Source organism: Syngnathus leptorhynchus, chromosome 10, assembly GCF_054491065.1.
Source record: "Syngnathus leptorhynchus isolate UIUO chromosome 10, UIUO_Slep, whole genome shotgun sequence".
Taxonomy (NCBI): domain Eukaryota; kingdom Metazoa; phylum Chordata; class Actinopteri; order Syngnathiformes; family Syngnathidae; genus Syngnathus; species Syngnathus leptorhynchus.
The window spans coordinates 3,045,055-3,062,889 of NC_141204.1; the positions used below are offsets into that span (position 1 = coordinate 3,045,055).

Below are 17,835 nucleotides of genomic sequence, written 5' to 3' on the forward strand. Positions count from 1 at the left end.
GCCGGGGGGGGTTGTCCTGTCTCTGGGAGTCTTTACAAGGCCAGCCATGCGTGGTGGTCCCGGCCAGACAATAGGTGCAGATGGCTGGCCTGCTGCAGATGTGGCCCGCCCTGTAACGGACGCCTGTGAGAGAGTGACACCCTCCCTGAAGGGTGGGGGTGCTGGGGAGCAAGGGGGGGGGTCGGTGGGTGGGTCTTGTACTAGGCGGCTGGTTGGGTCTGGGTGTAGAATGTGACCCCAAGTGGAGTCATCTGAAATAGTGGAGGATTACAGCAGTGACTTGACTGTCACACACGAGGCAAAGTCAAAGATTGTGTGTGTGTGGGGGGGGGGGTGACTTTGGTTGCTTGTCAGACTTGAGAAAACTTGCCTCTCATTGAAATGAATGGAAAAGCCATGAATCCGTTTCAGTCTCCTGTCTTGATGAGGAAAGATAGCACTTAAGAATTTATACTTTAGTAAGACACAGCGATGAGACAATTCAAAAGAATTCAGCCACATAAATGCTAATCATTCCCTAGCTTAGCATTAGCTGTAAACTAGCAGACTGAAAGGCTAAGTCATGCAAAATGTGTCTGACAGCTGGGAAACAAATGCAAACATGAAGACACGTGTCACGGTATAACTCACGTGAGTCAAACTAACGCCTATTCCTGATGAAGATTTTTCGATGCTAGTGGTCGTTTTCCGCATCAGCGTAATCAGCCGTGCAGCAATTGCAAGTCCGCAGATTATACCTGCAGTTAACCTCCATTATGTCAGCGACAGGGTTGGGTGGATATTTGTGCTCCAAGACCACATTTGGTTTTTAAATTGGACCGACAGGCCAGGTCATCTCATTTATTTATTATACTGATTAGAATCCCTCAAGGGAAAATCTCATTTGCGCTCTGCTGTATGAGTTTTGAATTTCACTTTTATTTAACATGAGTTAACAAGTATGAACAGAGGGTGTGCACACTTATGCTACCACCTTATCTCTATTTTATAGCTTCTATCTTTTATATCTTCAGTCCACTCTTGATTTTTTTTTCTATTAATAGGTCAGGTCTTGGTCTCTCTTTTAATAGAACCTAAACCATGCTATGGGACAGGGGTGTGTAGACTTTTTATATCCACCCTATAAACCAGTAGTTTTGATGCATCCACTGCTGCTCACGAGACGTTATCTTGCCGTCGTGAGACAATGGCTGCACTTTGTCCCGAGGTCACGACGGCGTTTGCTCTCCTCCCCCGTCCCCTTCCCCCCACCGTCCCCCCCCCGAATGTCCAGACATGTGTCACCTGCTCCCAACACAGCTTTTGTCTTCTTCAAGTGTCCCCAACTTTTTTTTGAAACAACAAAATCAAGCAAATAGCATCTCCGAAACTGGCGATCATAAAGCAGACGTTCTGCCTTTGAATTGCGTCATATCGCTTCTTCTCTTATGTCATTTTGCGCATCGACATGAAGGGGGGGGGGGGGGGGGGGGGAAAGACCCTCACCTCCCCCAAATGGAACACCTGTTGGAGACACCAAATCCTTTCTTTGTCTCCGCAGACCCCTCTCAGTTGAATTACCATGACAACGAGGCTTTCCTATCAAGGCAGCGGGTTCACACGGCCAATTATAACTCAGCACTTGTTTCAGAGCGGCTTTATACTTGGAAGGAGAAAAAAAAAAAAGATGACTGAAATAAACTTGAAAGTAGTTGTAGAAAGCTTTATTTCATACTGGATGTGTTTGTATCTTTACCAACAACAAATACATTTCGAAAAGTGGTAAAATATACGTACACAAAGAAACGACAGTGCCTGCTCAGAACATGTGAATAAAAAAAACAAACGAAAAGAATACAAATTGTTAAAAGGTATTAAGATTGTACTGTCACATTTGGAACCTTTTCATAGTTTTAGTGTAACAAAAACGTATTTACAAAACACCTCGCTCCCTTTGGGTCGGCACATTCACATTGTAAACTGCAAACAACAAGAAAAGCCTCATTGCTTTGTTAAGCTTCGTCAGAACAACAAAAAAAAGAAAAAAGCAGCATATATGACAATTATTACTTCCATAAAGTTTCTCACAGCATGTTTTTTTTTTTTTTTTTTTTTTTTAAACAAATGTTAGTGGGTAAACGTTGGCAAACTTTATTTCACAAAAGTACACAATTATGTAATGGCGAGAACAGCGAGTGGCGGCTGGGGAACCTTTTTCCTAGAAACTGCATTTGTGGGTTCGATGTTAGAACTTGAAATTATGAGTTGTACCCGAACGAACTGGTAATATTTTGCAAAGCAACACGAGATTATAATCAAGAAGGTCTTAAAATAGAAATCGTACTTGTTTTTTTCGTCCGTTGACTGCGATGCATTAGCGGCCACTATTAGGACGGCTGTGCTCGTTTCCATACATTCATATGAGGGATTTGTGCAAAAGGGAAAATCTTCAGAGCTTCGCAAGTTTGTCTCTCCAAAGCCAATTTGTCAAAACAAAAAACAAGCACTCAAATCTCGGCTGGTTTCCATCCCTCATTCGCACGAGCGAGTTTTGTTTGTCATTAATGTGCCGACACCTGACTTTTCTCCTTCTTGCTTTTCTTCAGGAAGGAAGGCGTACGGAACTTGTTCTTCTTCTTCTTCTTACCCTGACTTTCCGGAGTCTCGTCTTTGGCGCTCATGGAGATTTCCAGAGATTCCGAAGCGCTCACGCTCAGCTTGGAAACCTCCAGGGTCAGGTCCTCTTCCGGATCGGACAAGTGGTCCTTCCCGTTGGGTATCGTGTCTGTTGGCGGGGTCAGGAAAAAAAAAGAAGGTAAAATTAAACGAATCTTCGGTTTTCATACATTAAGACACACGGGAAAACGCTTTTGAGAGCCTACCGAGCTTAGATGGTGTCATGATGGGAGAAAGTGAGAGTGAGATTGTGGAGCCATCGAACGTGGTCATCTCGTCTGCATCCGTTGCGTCTTCGTCTTCTGGAAACAGCACGTTGCTTATTAATTACATTCAGATCGCTTATGATTACAATCCCGACGGGTCAAGGGTCACACTCGGGTCAATTATTGGAGCCCAAAATTCAAAGCAAACACAGTGCATCAGCATTTCGCTGTTATGCTGCTCAAAAAAAATGGAGTCCCGAGTTGAAAAGCTTTTAAATCCAGATTAACTAATCGTGAAGGTCTTTTTTTCTATAACAAATGATGTTCTTGAAACTTGAGAAGAAAGTTTGGGCACTTTTTATTGTCAATAGATTGAAGCGCAGAGACCTTTCTTGTGTGCGCTCAGACTTTGAAATGGAAAAACACAGCGGGAGGACATTTTTATTTGTGCTTTTCTCAATACCGTCTTGGCCTAGTTGCTTTCGCTGCACCAGGTTCTTGTACTCCTCCAGTACCTCCTCGGTCAGATGGTTGAAAGGGTTAGGTGGAAGGGAGCGAGTGTGCGCCTCGTCCTCCACGATGAAAGCCTGCGTGAGGATTGGTCATCGATTGATTTGTCACAAAGCGACAAAAAAAATAAAAATGTGCACTCACTGGTCCCGGGATGGTGTCTACGACAATGCCCGCCAGTAAATGGGACTTGGGACCTGACGTCATCTGGTCGCCTCTGTGCTGCTCTTTTATCTGAATGAAAATAATGACAGTCAAATAATCCCCTTTGAAAAGAATTGGAATGTCGTTAATTTGAACATTACAAAGGGAATAAAGGAGAATAAAGAGTGACAGTGACTCACCCGGTTCCTCTTATGCAGCACTTCTGTTGGGTCAGTGTTGAGGGGCACAAACTGGTTGGGGTCTTCAATCTTAATCGGGGTGCCCATGCTTTTGCCTGGTTCTGATGACTTCATCCACTAAGAGACAAGCAAATGATTTAAATTGTTTTTTTTTGGGTAACGTATATATGTTGTGGTTTGTCTGGCTCACAGCTGGAAAATTCTGAGTTTGAAACTTGGCTCAGGGCTTTTTTGTGTGGGCTTGACAGCTTCTCCAGTTTCCTACCACATCCCAAACACGCACGTTAGGTTCATTGAAAATTCTAAATCTTCCACACGGCTTTGACAGTTTGTTTATCTGATGTTTTCTGTCAAGTGTTACCACATGAAAGCAATTTTCCAGTTATCCACAAGATGGCAGGCTAATCCAAAAGACTTCAGCTTTTGGTTTCTTATCATACCTCCACTCCCATGTTGAGAGTTTCTGGGAGCTGGAATCTATTCTGCAGACTTTAGGGTGAAGGGCAGCAAACACAATGTACTGGTTGGCAGCCAATTCCACAGGACATTCACACCTGCCTTTGTTTTCTCTCGTAGCTTGACAATTGCAATTCTCTAGCTCCTCCGTGTTGCAGTCATTTAGTTGTCCTGTTTTTACTTCAATGTCCCGAATGCACATGAGATTCAAAAGTGAAATGCACAGATTTGGTATCTTTTGTAGTTGCTCGCTGTGGAAATATATGTATATTAATAAATAACAGGTACTTCCATTATTTATGAGTCATTTGTCCACACAGGAAGCTTTGAGCCAAGACTTGAACCCAGAACCACTCGCCTGTGAGGCAGACGCGCTACCCACTGAGCTTCCTCATGAAAAGGTGAGTAAGTCAAACGTACCATGGTTTTGGTTCTGGGGCTGACGTCTCCGGCGGGCGAGCGTTCGGGCACGTTGACCCTCAAGTAACTGTTGGGCGAGGTGAGCCAGCGCGTCCGCTCCCGCTGCTGTTTCTGAGCCATAAACTTAAAGGGGCTACTCAGGCCCGTCGCTTCGCCGTCCTCGTCCGATAGAATCGCCGACACCGTGGCGGGGATTTCCACGTCGTTCTTGGATCGGGGCTTTTCGCGGACGATGGGGTTGCGGTACGAGTGGCCCGTTCTGTATCCCTGTCGAGAAAAAAGGAAGTCGGACCTTCCCTCAAAAGCCTTTCGCAAATAAACGAGAGCGTAAGAAATCTCGGCCACCCAAGTGGCACCGCCGTCACGTCTAAATATTTCAACGCTGCGTGTACAGCGACACAGAAAAGTACTTTTGCTGACAAATCTAACGTAACAGGAAACCCGCGGGAGTGAAAATATTCCGAATCTGTCATTCGTATGAGATCAGGAGATATCGATGTTTTTTTTGACGCAAGAGTGTCACTATATGAAACGAGCCTCACTAAATCCAGTCCGTTAAGTGACTGTGAGGTCACACGGCACAGCTGCTTCCACCCGCCGTTAGCGTTGTCATCTGGCGCCTACGCCCACGAGGGTGGGCGGACGTCTGGCTCGGTCGCAACCCGCTCAACCGCCTCGGCTGTCCGTCAGGAACACGTCGGTGCGGATGGTAGCTAGTATTAAGACGGGGATTAAATATAGCCGCCTGGGTGAAAGCGTCACTCACAAGGTTGTCCAGCATCCTCATCAGAGACTCGAATTCGGCCTCTCCTACTTTCCACTTGAAGTCGTTGCTGACTGGCACCCCGGCGGCGGCCGCTCCTTGCGTGAGAGGTTTGAACTTCTCCTTGTCCAGGAGCAGAAGGTTGTCCGCGCCGCCCGAGCAAGCTAATGCTTGGACCTAAACGCAAAGCCGGACGGAATACATAAGACGACTCCTGTTCTTCGCCGTACCGTGACAATGTCGTTCGATGTACCTGGATTTCACACGCTTGCTGTGAGTGGTACATGTAGTGGAAAGCTTCTTCTGTGCTTTCTCCCAAAGCCAGCAGTCCGTGGTTCCTTAGGATCATCACCTGGAAAATACAAGAAGTCTTTCAGCACAAATGCAGTACTTCAAAATAGGCACCAGGGCGTGTTAGGTACTTTGGGTATAATAATGAATTTTATTTTGGAGAAATATCTGAATCTTTTATTATTTCCATTTTGTAAGGACGGAATGAAAAATGATGTCGCCAAGAAGGTGGAATCGTGGGCTGGAGATGTTTGTAATAGATCTCATTAACCGGTGCAGGTGTAGTCGGTGTGACCGGAGAGGTAAAGCAGCTGTCGGAAAGCTGTGGAAAAAAGACCCTTTTCACTAATGGACTCTCTCAACTTGACAGTACCTTGGCAGTCGGGCCCAGAGCTTTCTGAAACTCCACCTTCTCTTCTTTATTAGTCAGGCTGCCATGGTAACTGAAGCAGCTCACGTCTCCGAGGAGCAAGGCCTCCTGGGAAATGGGCAGTATTCCACACTTCATGGAGGACACCTGTTGATAAAAATAAAAAGACAGAGACACGTTTGTACCGTCGCTTATATATAAAAACGCCTTCGGTGGCACGCTGTGAATTTTACAGCCCGCCTTTCGAGTTCACGGCAAAAACTGCATTGAAGAGAATGGCGGTGAGCCTTTTAAAACGCCAGCTTAGCTCACGGCGGCCGTAGCGGGCGTGTGGATGTGGATGATGCATTTCAAGTCGGGGCGCATGGCGTAGATGGCGGCGTGAGGAGCGAATCCAAAGTGGTCGATGCTCAAGTCGGTCGAGCCCTGGTCCACTACGTCGCCGATCATGTTCACTTTCACCTGAAACCAAAATGACAGATTATTAAAACAATAATATGAAGGCAGAATTGAATCTCCTGTTACTTCACATAGGTACCTAATGAAATGTCCGGTGAGAATATTGCAATACCCTTAGCGAGTATAAAATATTCAATGATTTAGTCAAAAGTCCTAAATAGAAATGAGATTCACTCACCAACGTTGCGGCAGTGACCTCAGCAAAGGACAGACCTCTCGGACTGATCAGAACATGATCCTGCTCTTTGTTGACACGCACCTGAGATGAAAAGAAACACGGCTTCAATTAAAAACACTGACCTTATTCGGGTTAAGATTATGCGGCAAAGCCTTTGAAATTCAGCAAGCGTTCATTATTTCTTAGGGGGGGGAGGGGGGGGTCGGCGCTTTTTTTTTTTTATGAGCTCAGAAATGGTATTGGGTAATGTTGCTATATTTTTTTGGCATACTCATGAGACAGGACCTTTTGTGAATGATGAATATGATTAAAAAAAAAAAAAAGTGCATTAGTCATGTACTACGATACTACACATCATCTTGTGTGTCCCCGGGATTTTTCTTTAGGGAAGCTCAGAGACAAAAGAAAGCCGCATCTCCCTTTGAGCCTCCGAGGCGGAGCTCACCAAGACGGAAAGACGTGCACGGGTTGTCAACACTCACGGTGATGTAGGCGCCGGTACAACGAGCCCAGCTAAAAAGGTCAACCAGCCTGTAGAGGCCGGCGAGCTTGCAGCGGCTCGGTTTCTCGCCTTTGGCGAAGGACGGCGTCTCGGCGGCGTACAAGTCGTTGATGGGAGACACCGTTCCCAAGCCTGCCAAGGGACAACACATCATCTTGTAAGGAGTTTGCATTTAACTACACTTTTAGACATAACAAGGATGTTTACAGGCTTTGCCTTCACCGATGATAAAGTTAAAAGCCTCCCTCGGGGAGCATCTGAACCTTAAAAAAAAAAGACTTTCTGAAAATTCCCAGCGAGGATATTTGGGACGGCGCGGCCGTATAAGGACATTTAACGATGCCATCTCTTAAGCTTTTTAAAAAGGGCAAAGCTCGGTTTGACTTCACAGCCATTTTGGCTAACATTAAGGCCTTTAATTTGAAGATAAACAAGGTGATCCCAGCTGGAAGGAAGCCTGTAAGCAAAAAAAAAAAAGGGGGGGGGGGGGGCAAAGTTGAGGGAGTCACTCACTAGGAAAACAAAAATATCTCAGTTTCCAGAAAACAATATGAAGTGCATTTGAACTTCAAAATGTTGCTCCAAGCCCATCTCTGAGTTCCTGCCTTTTGGATTTGAACGGTGCATGTGTGTGTTTTTGTATGGAGTGCCGGCTATGTGTGTGTATTGAAAACAGTGTCAAATGGAGTTGCTCTCTTGAGGAACATTAAAAGGATGAGCCGTCTTCTGGGCCTTTGAGTGCAAGTCGAGTAAAACACATCTCAACTGCTTGTGCTGGAGCGAGAGCAGCAGATGGATGTTAGCCGCTCTTGGGATCATGTTCATAAATTTAAAAGAAAACTATCAATATATGTACTTGGAAATTCAATCATGATAACCGTCTGCGTTCTTCATGATTATTGAGGGACTTGGCTAATGAATTGAGGAGAAAATGAAAGGCGGTAGACTCGTAGTGGTTATTTCTGTGAGTGATTTTCTTGCAATGTGTTAGGAGACAGTTCAGAAGGGGAAGCTTGCCGGAACTTGATTTTTCTTTTGCTCGGATTAATGGCGTCAATATAGTATTTGGCCTCTAGGGGCAGTGTGGTGCACGCATGTGAATATGAGGATGTGAAAAGTAGAAGTGGCAAATGAATGCAAATTGTAATGACAATGAATTATTTATTGTATTTGAATATTCAGTGTGTAATTGTTTTGCTGTGCGTTTAAAAAAAAAAAATCCCCCCCAATTTTTTTCCCTAAATACATATCTGTTTAGGGACCACTGCTTTAACACAAAATTAAGTCCAAGAACTGGATGCATTATTGAGACCATTACTAGTTTGTAAAGATGCTGACGGTGGAAGTTCTTCCACAATAAGTCAATAAAAACGCCGGCCTGCAATTGTCATGTCCAGAAGTTAAGCTAATCTAATTAGCATTCCAAACGGCTGCGATTCACTCGCTCGAGCGGTCATGCGGGTTGCTTGACGGGATGAGTTGACAATACCCTCCACAACTTTTCTGCTGTTTCAGGCGGGACAAGACGCACTCACTGATGGGTGACGTCAAAGGCCCGGCCCCTCCCACCGTGCCGGCCATGAGCAGGTCAGCTATCTGCCTCAGGGCCAGGAGACCTGTGGGGTTGTTGCCTTTGGTCATCTGGTCCTGAATCAGGCCTTCCAGCTCATCTTTGAACACCTGCGAACCAAATAGGAGTTATAACACCGTTGATGGAACTCTTTAATCCCTGCGGCTCATTTTTTACGCACTTCTTATTACAAGTCACAAATCTAGAAAATCTCATTGTGCGAGCGCCTCGGGGGGGGGGCGACGGTGCTGTTATTTAAGCCCGACTTGGACTTTCTCGCTTTCCAGGGGTGCCGCGACCTTCCGAGCCACACTATGTTAGTCAGCCCAGCGCCAGCATTCTGCTTCATCCGAGCGCCGTAACCATGGCGATGAGATAAGTTCCACTTGTTGGGGGCCGTTACGCAATTGCAGAGGAGTGTGGGCTGGACTTATTTCTATGCACTCGGCTGCCATGTGCTTATTGTGCCTCCTTGAACTGAGCTGCTTGGCTTCTTTTTCGATCATAGAACCCAATAGGACATTTAACAGAGTTGATTTTGATGATGCATTGGAGCTTTTTATTGTACACTGACTGACCAGCTGGGCTGCTTAATTTTTTAAAAATTGCACAGCAGGCTGGATGAAATAATCTCGCAGGCCAAATATGGACTTTGGGTAACACACACCTGATCTTATCGAGCCAAATCTAAAATTATGTTAATACGAAGATATCAATGCTAAGTTTTGAACGACTCATGCGTGTATTGCAACATACTGACGGAGTGAAGAATATTTTTGATGACTTCAAAATGAAAGTAATAGACGCTCTGCAAATTACAATAAAAATGTAGAAGTGTGTGTTCAAAATTAACCATTCGGATTCAAACACTCGTCTACCACCAACTGATTAACCTCAAATGAAGTTCAGATGGTCTAGCAGGTTTTTCCCTGACTTTTTTTTCTACGTACTGGACTCTGCAGGATGTGGGTGACCCTCTTCCTCTGCTCCATCATGTTGAAGTCCTGCCTCAAATCCGGAGACATGGCCCGGCCGCGGAGGCTGTCCGGGTCGCTCTCGCAGCAGCGTTCCTTGGAGTCATTGCTGGACAGGGACAGGGTCAGCGAGCCCGCCAACTGCCTCACCTCCACCAGGCTCATCCTCCAGCAGAACCTGCCTCCTACGCTTCCTCTTGAATCTGACAATGGTACAAAAACAAAAAAACACAGCACTTTTTTCATAGTCAGGCTGTCAAGGCAACAGGCGCAATGGTGACTCATCTAATAACTGGGATTTAAACCAATAATTCACAAACACATTAGTGTGCAGTGAGAAATCATCTGCTGCAGGAAATGATCCGGTCTCACATCATTTGTTAGAAAATGATTGATGATACGTTTGACTAACCCATCCAGATATGGGTCGCATACAAATTTCAAACATGAAGCTTGGATTCAAACTCTCGACCTCAGAACTGTGAGATGGATATGCTAACCAATCCCTCACCTTGTATTTTTGTGCAACTATCTATGCCAGCGACATATAGTGACAGGCAGAACAACTGGATGCTGTTTCTGCTAGATGGCAAAAAGTATGGATTAATTTATGCGTATTTTCGTCCTCATAAAAAACATGTTTTGCTTGCTAAAAGTTAGACCAGCACAAAATGGAAGTGATAATTATACTTTCACAAGGATTGCCCAACACTCTCCATCACTTTTTTTCCCCCCTCTGAACAAATAGAGTGGGAGAAAAAGCTCTCTGCATTCTTGAGCCAAGGGTCGTTAACAGTAAACAAAAGGTGGTCTTTTTTTTCTTTTCCCAAAGGAGTTCGTTTGAATAGCAGTTAGCACCTTTGGGGCTACCTGGACGTGGGGGTGGAGGGACACATAAATACACACATCACAACCACGACACATTAAGTAGTTCCTCAAGCCAAATCAAATTCTAATCTGTACCTTTAACGGCGTTTTGTGTCCGAATAAAACTCAACTCGTTAATGTTTAATCAAGGTGAAGTCATCGTAAGAAAAAAAAAAAGAAGAAAAAAAAAAAAAAAGCTAACCCACCGCCACTTTCCCCAAAAAGTTACCTCGAGTTCTCCGGACGGCGCGGAGTCAAATTCTTCCCCTACCCCCAAAAAAGAAGACGCTCCAAAAAGTAAGCCGAGTGGATTTTAGTCCTGTTGTGGATACATTGCGCGCACTACTTGATCCAGAAGGAAGCGAGAGCGGCGGTCGCGCGTAGCGGAGAGACAGAGAGGAGAGGAGAGGAGGGGAGGTCGGTGGTTGAGGATGTGGGTGGGTGGGTGTGTATTGGGAAAAAAAGAAAAGGAAAAAAAAAAAAGAAAAGCAAAAGTGACCACGTGACTTGACTTCTTCCACCCACGAGGCCTCCTCGGAACCCGCACAAAAATGGCGGCCACGCCACTTCCTCGTCCAGAAACGAGGTATACCAAGTCGTACCAGCTCCCAGTTCTTGTTCTTTTGAAGCCTTTTTTTCACGAAGAATAACTTCTTCCCTCCATCTGTTCTGTGATTCATTGACTCCCCGCCTCCTCATCACCCAAATAAGCAGAGCTAATGTTATCACTGTCTTGCTAGCAGGGAAATGTACGCACTTTCTTTCCTCAAGTACAGACTCATTTTGAATTTATGTTAGTCCAGTGAAAAATATTGTTACACTCTTATAATGTTCATTGTTTACAATGCATTTTCCTTGGTAATTTGTCCCAAAAACAGCTGAAAAGGGGCAGGGAAAGTAGGTAGTTGCTAATATGTTAACTGATGCTAGTTCCTTCGAATTGTAATAATTTATATATTTTTTTTTCACCACAGCACCATTTTGGATCTGGTCGTGTACCCACTGAAGCCATACATAATGCAGCGGCCTGGTATGTACCATTCATTATTCTGTGACTTCATCTATGCAACATGGGTTTGAAATAATTGCAATGCAATCCATTCATTTGGTGTCTATTAATTTCAAGACCAGCATTGCCACAGTTATCTTCTTTCTATCTCGAGCTTATTTATTTACCAGATGACTGCCCGCAGAGATTACCTGACACATTGCTCACATTGTTTGTTTGACTAACAAAAACAAGTCACCGGAGAAAATAATGGTTCATCAGAATGAAAGTCATGGTTAATTACATGGCGTCCTTGTTAGGAACCACAGCGTGAACTCACTTGACTGTTATGATGTTTAAAGCAACCTTCAATATGACACGATTGAAACGAATCGCGTCTCTCAAAAAGGCATGAATAATTCATATTGTTGAAGTGTAATCAGCCAAGCTAATGAGCAAGCATCATTCACTAGGAGTTTGCTATTTAATCAAATGTGTTTTCTTGGAACGCTAGTTCGGTTGAAGCTGATACAGCAAATTAAAAACAAAAACACTTGAATGAACTTGTCTCCCCCCCCCCCCGCCGCGCGTGTAAACAAGTTCTCATTCACCTCCTTACGGACACTATTTTCCGCTTTGCTGGTCAACCTCTGCGAAGATTTTCTTTCTTTAAAAAAAATAAAAATAAATAAAAATTAAAAAGCGGCGCAAACGAATGCAACTCTGAGAACTTTCTCAGCGCCATTATCCCCGCCAGCCCGCTCCGAATCAATCACACACTCGTACACAATCACACTTTGGCGGGAGTGAGAGATGGAAGGAATGTGTCACTGCCTGACAATTCTGGGGAACAGAGTGTAGTCTGCTGGCTGGCTGACTGGCTGGCTGGGTGGAGCAGATACAATGACATATGGCTTGACGTAATGAAAAGCAGAACTGGCTGGCCTCCGGAGCGACGTGACCCCCTCAAACCTCCAGATAGCTCCACTCCCCCCATCTGGCCGAGTTCCCGCCGAAAGCTTATGTGAGCTTTGCCGCGCAACCTCACGCAGCCATGTCGAAAATCCTCCCACCCAGACGCCTGCGCATTCTTGCTGACTGTTTGAAGTTTTCAGCCAGCTTGTTGCGTCCGGGAGGTATCGACCCAGATGTCAAGCCATATTAGCCGATGTCTCTTTCTTACAGATTAGCACAGAAATCAGATATCAATGTCCGAGCCCGCCCTTTTGCCTTGTCGCAACGCTACCGCTGGAAATAACCTCCGAATAAAGACAAGCAAACGCAAGAGGGCCTGTTCAATCATCCGTCCATTATCTATGCTGTTGATCTAGGGCAGGGTCAGTCCACCCAGGTTGCTCCCCGGACAGATGAGATCTATTTGTGCGCTAAATGAGATTTTGCAGTCATGGCTAAAGAATGTTTGCACCCATGTTCTTGGACTGAACTTGGAGCTTTTTTTTTTTCTTCTTTTCATTTCAATAGAGGCTGATTTAATCAGCGTTTCATTTTCCTTCATTAAAACCTGTGCGACGAAGCTTCTGAAAGCCTTTTGTTAGGTTCAGAATCATTTTAGTTCCCCCTAGATCTGAACAAAAACATGGAGGCTCAGATCTGATTGGAACATTCTTAACAATCCAAACTAGATATTACAGAATGTGGGATCAAGTAGAAATAACAAAAACTGTTGGCGAGCCTTCAACAATATATTTAATAGATGACAGAGTGTCAAGGTAAGGGCCTCGAAGGGTTTGGACGCCCCCCCTCCCTCGAGCCTACACACGGGGGCCTTTCATGAATCCATCCATAAAAAAGCGCCGAGTAGTACGCCCGCTTAGACTCGGTGCTTAAAGAAGACGTCAAAAGTCAGGAACATTCCAGTTAATGCTTTGTAATGGCCACAAAATAACCATTGTACGTCTCGAGGGCAAGTCGGCGTCAACGGAGCCAAAAAGGCTTCATCCTCGCCGTGATTCATTTTCCCGCTAAACAGGGATGCTTTGTCTAAGATCTCCATCGGCAGTGTCGTCATGGCAACCAAGCTTTACACTCTCATTTGAAGACAAGCGTTTTGCTATCACTGCATATGTGGAAAGATAAGATCGCATCTTTCGAACTGTAAGAATAATCGGTTACCTTGGATGACTTTGCACACAACTTCAGTTCAGTGCCCCTTCGGTGCCAGAGGCGCCAGAAATCACGGTTCGGTATATTTTTGGGGTTTTATAGCTTTGATGATGTCGTTTCACATGACTTAACGACTTTGACGTATGGTCGACCTCAGCCTTTTGTGGTGCATAGGCCACAAATAGTAAAAATAAAAACCTTGTGAAAAGAAGTTGGAATTGCATAAAGATGCAACAAGATGGTGCAAATGCAAGTAGTAAAAAAGATTGCGAAAAGAAGTTGTAATTGCTTAAAGATGCCACAAGATGGTGCAAATGGGCCTAAAACAAAAAGGATCATAAAGCATCAACACCGCGTGTGATCAAGCACGATAAACGTCAAACTTATCCGTCATTTTGAGCAATTTTCCGCAGTTCTCATTCCCCGTAACATCTGGACAAGATCACGCAGAGCTCATTTCACCTTTGAATATGACTCGCTGGGTGTTTTGCTCTTGGGAGGAGGAAAGTGTTGTAAACACACTCAGCTGGTTGCAGACATCTTGAAAAACAAGTAAAAGCCACAGCGTGCGGACGGGATGTCATCGCCACGTCGGCCCACCCCCTCGATGCTTTCAAGGAGTATTCTAATTGCGAGCGGCACGTCAGCGTGACGCCAAACTTAAAACCCGTGAGAGCGACCTTGCCGGGAAAGTTGGATGAAGCTGCAAAAGTATTTTTTTTATTTTTTTGCAGGTACAAAACAATGCGAGTGTTTTGACAAGTTACCGCCGACGAAATGTACGTGCGCGGCGTTCTATAAATGCACACCGGCGCTGCGGGGGTGTACGCCAGCTACAGAGGCCACTTTGAACCTGAAACAATTTACATTGTTGCAGTTGGATCCGTGCCGTTTTTGGGGCGTACAAACCACACGCGCACCTCATCAGACGCACACACTTTGCCGCAGCGTGCAAAAGAGACAGGCTTTGTTTATTTAAGAAAGGGAGTTGGCCGCAAAGTCTCAGCCGCGGTTGTGTTTGGATCCTTTCCATAATGTGAAGATCCAGCTGTGTGTGTGTGTGTGTGTTTTGCTGTAATTATGTCATACGGCTAACCAAAGCCCGCCCTGGTATTTAAATCGTCCTCACTTCCGAGTTATTCCAACGTTGAATTTTGCGACGGCGTAAGCACTTATGCTAAAAGCTGACATTAGCAATGGAGGTTTAATTTGCCTGCGATAAAAGAAGCCATTCATCATCAAATTCATGAAGCGAGAGGCGACGTGATGATTGGCCAGTGATAAAATTTCATCGGACATAAAGTGAGTCATTTGAAAAGTAAGCGTTTGGAGTCGGAAGAGTCTTTCGCAACGTTTGGGGTCGTGGCCCGTGATTCCGAACGCGATAGCTCACATTGCCAGGCAGGCAGGCGCATTATGAAATCCCGCTCGGCCCCGGTCCCACGTCTTAAGTCAACAAATGCGTGTTTGGGCTAATGTTTCTTAGAGGGTGACATTAATAGAAAGCAGATGTCGGAGGCCTCAGCAGCTGGGAAAATGACGGCTACGTGCTATAAAGTTGGCCGTTAACTTGCTCATACTGTAAGTTACATCAACGCTTTGAAATAAAAACACACAGCGGGATATGTAGTCAATTGGCAAGAAAAAAAAAGAACCTTGAAAGAAGCCAAACAAGGTCGTACATTAGCGGAATGTATCCCACCGGACGTTGTCAAAGGATTTATGATATATATCGTAAAAAAAATAAGTTGAGCAGAGCGATTCGGTCCCAATAAGAAAGTTAACAAGACTTTCCTTCCTGTTGTGCTTCCACCGCATAAAGATCAGCTCGATTATTAGTATTATTACTATGCTTGAGCCCAGGAAGCAAATATCAAATTTTAATGCGGATCCAATGTACAAACCACTTTACTTTTTATTATGTGTCTTACGAGGCGGCATTGGAAGAACACAATTTGTAAGTTGACTTACACTACCAAAAAAAAAAAAAAAAAAAAATCCAAATATTTCTTTATCACTTCAATAAAGCCAGGAAACTGTTTGGTGGTTCCTCCTCGTCTACTGACTTCACATCAAGACTCCCCACGATTGTGTTTACACGATGACTTTGATGAGGGTCACGGGGCCCCCCCCCCCTCCATGATGAGCGCCAATTGCGGCGGCGCCTGTCATGTTCCCGCACTCCCTCAGCTCTTCTGCGACGGCGGCTGCCTTTTCTCACGCCGAGCCAAGTAAACGTGTCAGGAGAGTTTGAGCAGATTGGAGGCCTCCAGATTGGATGGTTGCACCCCCCCCCCCCCCCAAAAATTATTTGTGATTGAAAGCAGTTGTGGAGATGACTTTTCTGTGTTTATTTTGAGCGGCAAAAAAAGCAGCAGAATGCATCTCCCCCTCCATTTTGCGGCGGAAAGAGAGGGACAGGCTGCTTGCTATCGCCTCCCTCCCACACACTCTCCTCTCCTCTCCTCTCCTGTGAGCAGAACAGCCTGTTCTGCCGTTTCTCTCCACCACCTGAACACTTGAAGCGTCTGCACAATGCACGCCGTTGCCGTGACGATAAATACAGGCAAACGATTCTTCTTCACGCTAATCGGCAATGTGTCTGGCTCTGCTGGTTTGTTTCCCTTCATTTGATAAGCCTTCACTGACCCTTCCATGCATTTTTTATTTTTATTTTTGGAATGAAACTCGAATCCAGAACCCCACAACTGTGAAGCATGCATGCTAACCGCTACTCCACTGTGAAATTTAAACACCCGCCTCCCTCATCTCCTCTGTTGTTGTTTACATTTTTTTTTTTTTTTAACACAGACTGATAAAACATTCATTTCCTGAGTGTTCCGCAAGCGTCGGAGCCACCACGCCCTGTCATTCGCCGACATCCTCACGAAAGCCCAGCTCACCCGGTTAAGGTCAAAGGTAAGAGTCACACGAGGACATTATCTTATTAAAATAAACAGCCGAGCACAAGAGTAGCTCAGATGTCTTCCTCACTATTCCCATCCCGTACGATTCATGATCAGGACCTGACCCCGCATATCTAACTTGTGCTGCTCAATACTGCCATCTAGTGACATTGTAAGACAGCTTGTTCCCTTGCAAGCTGCAAACTCACTCTTGTTCATGTCATGTCGCCGAGGCAGAGGCAACTATCTGGAAAGATCAAGAAAATAACGAGTTGTTTGGAGGAAGTGGCGGCCGGCTGGTAGCTTTGGGGCTGTCGCCTATCAGATTTGGATAAAGCATGTTCACAGCCACTTTCAAATAGATTTGAAAATCCCCCTTCTGGATGCACTCGATTCATGAATTCAAATACAAACGTATTCTCAAAAGTGCCAGGGATCGTCTTTGGGTCGCCGAGAAAAGTAGCGACATGATCACAAAAATTGCTTGCGAGGAAATAACCAGTTTAGGTTTGCAAGACGGGACAAAGACGAGACGAGGACTCGTCTGGGCTTTTCACCTGACGTTGACTTTGATACACAAAATTACCTTGAGATATGTAAATTAAATTTACGAGTCGGGTACAGTGCAACCTTAACGCTCTCGGAATTTGGAGCGCGACCTAGTTTTGGTGGTGGTGGGGGGGGGGACTCCTCCAGATCTTTTGAAAACATTTGGACTTGCGACAGCCACTTGTCAGCCGTGACGGTGTCAAAGTCAAAAACTGCGGCAGAGGCCCGGCGTGCTCACCGTCGCCACCTCAAGGCCGATGATCTAATAGCCGCTGGCGCAGATGGCAGCGGACAAATGAGCTGCCTCCTGTCAAGATGCCAGTTGCCGCTTTTCGTGTTTTTGGCACAGAGCCAACCCCCCCCGGGCGTGTGGCCTGGGCTCCTTGTAAATAAAATCAGAATCTCCCCGGCGGCGAATTCGCTCTTCTGTATTCCGAAGCTTTGGCGGCGCGCAGTTCCCATGCGCTTCTCGCGGTGGCTTTTGGCGTCCGCGCCGCCAACTGACACATTTATATTGGATCCGAATGTTAATCAGTCTCCCTTTATTGAATCCCTCCATCCGCCGCGCTGGCTCCGGTGAAAGGAGAGTGGCGTCGCAAAATAAAGTCCGGCCGGACAAGGACAGGTGTGCTCACAGTGCTCCTTCAGGCGCAATGCAATTTACTGCCACTGCTCGCTAAACTCGAAAAGTGTCAAAGTGTAG

General features: G+C 45.4%; 2 protein-coding genes across 9 annotated transcripts in view; one reads left to right on the top strand and one right to left on the bottom strand.

Annotated features, from left to right (window-relative positions):
- Window positions 1-1,688: 1,688 nt before the first annotated feature.
- Window positions 1,689-11,019, bottom strand: add3b (adducin 3 (gamma) b). The gene is made up of 15 exons (XM_085922957.1): window positions 10,795-11,019; window positions 9,675-9,901; window positions 8,690-8,834; window positions 7,135-7,286; window positions 6,653-6,733; window positions 6,328-6,477; window positions 6,019-6,162; window positions 5,608-5,706; window positions 5,358-5,531; window positions 4,592-4,858; window positions 3,716-3,832; window positions 3,516-3,605; window positions 3,325-3,448; window positions 2,862-2,957; window positions 1,689-2,764 (listed from the first exon to the last, which is right to left on the bottom strand). The coding sequence occupies exons 2-15, from the start codon at window positions 9,861-9,863 to the stop codon at window positions 2,541-2,543; spliced, it is 2,052 nt and encodes a 683-aa protein (XP_085779083.1). The 5' UTR covers window positions 9,864-9,901; window positions 10,795-11,019; the 3' UTR covers window positions 1,689-2,540.
- Window positions 2,096-17,835, top strand: part of LOC147049934 (VPS10 domain-containing receptor SorCS1-like) — a 78,779-nt gene continuing 63,039 nt past the window's right edge. Inside the window, exons 1-6 of one of the 8 annotated variants that reach the window (XM_085922935.1) lie at window positions 2,096-2,794; window positions 4,492-4,572; window positions 7,039-7,311; window positions 9,687-9,910; window positions 11,540-11,595; window positions 16,489-16,596. The gene's annotated coding sequence lies outside the window, so the exon portion shown is untranslated. Of the gene's footprint in view, window positions 2,795-4,491; window positions 4,573-7,038; window positions 7,312-9,580; window positions 9,911-11,010; window positions 11,463-11,539; window positions 11,596-16,488; window positions 16,597-17,835 lie in introns of those variants that run through there. The other 7 variants (XM_085922939.1, XM_085922937.1, XM_085922934.1 and 4 more) reach the window with 7 other exon arrangements.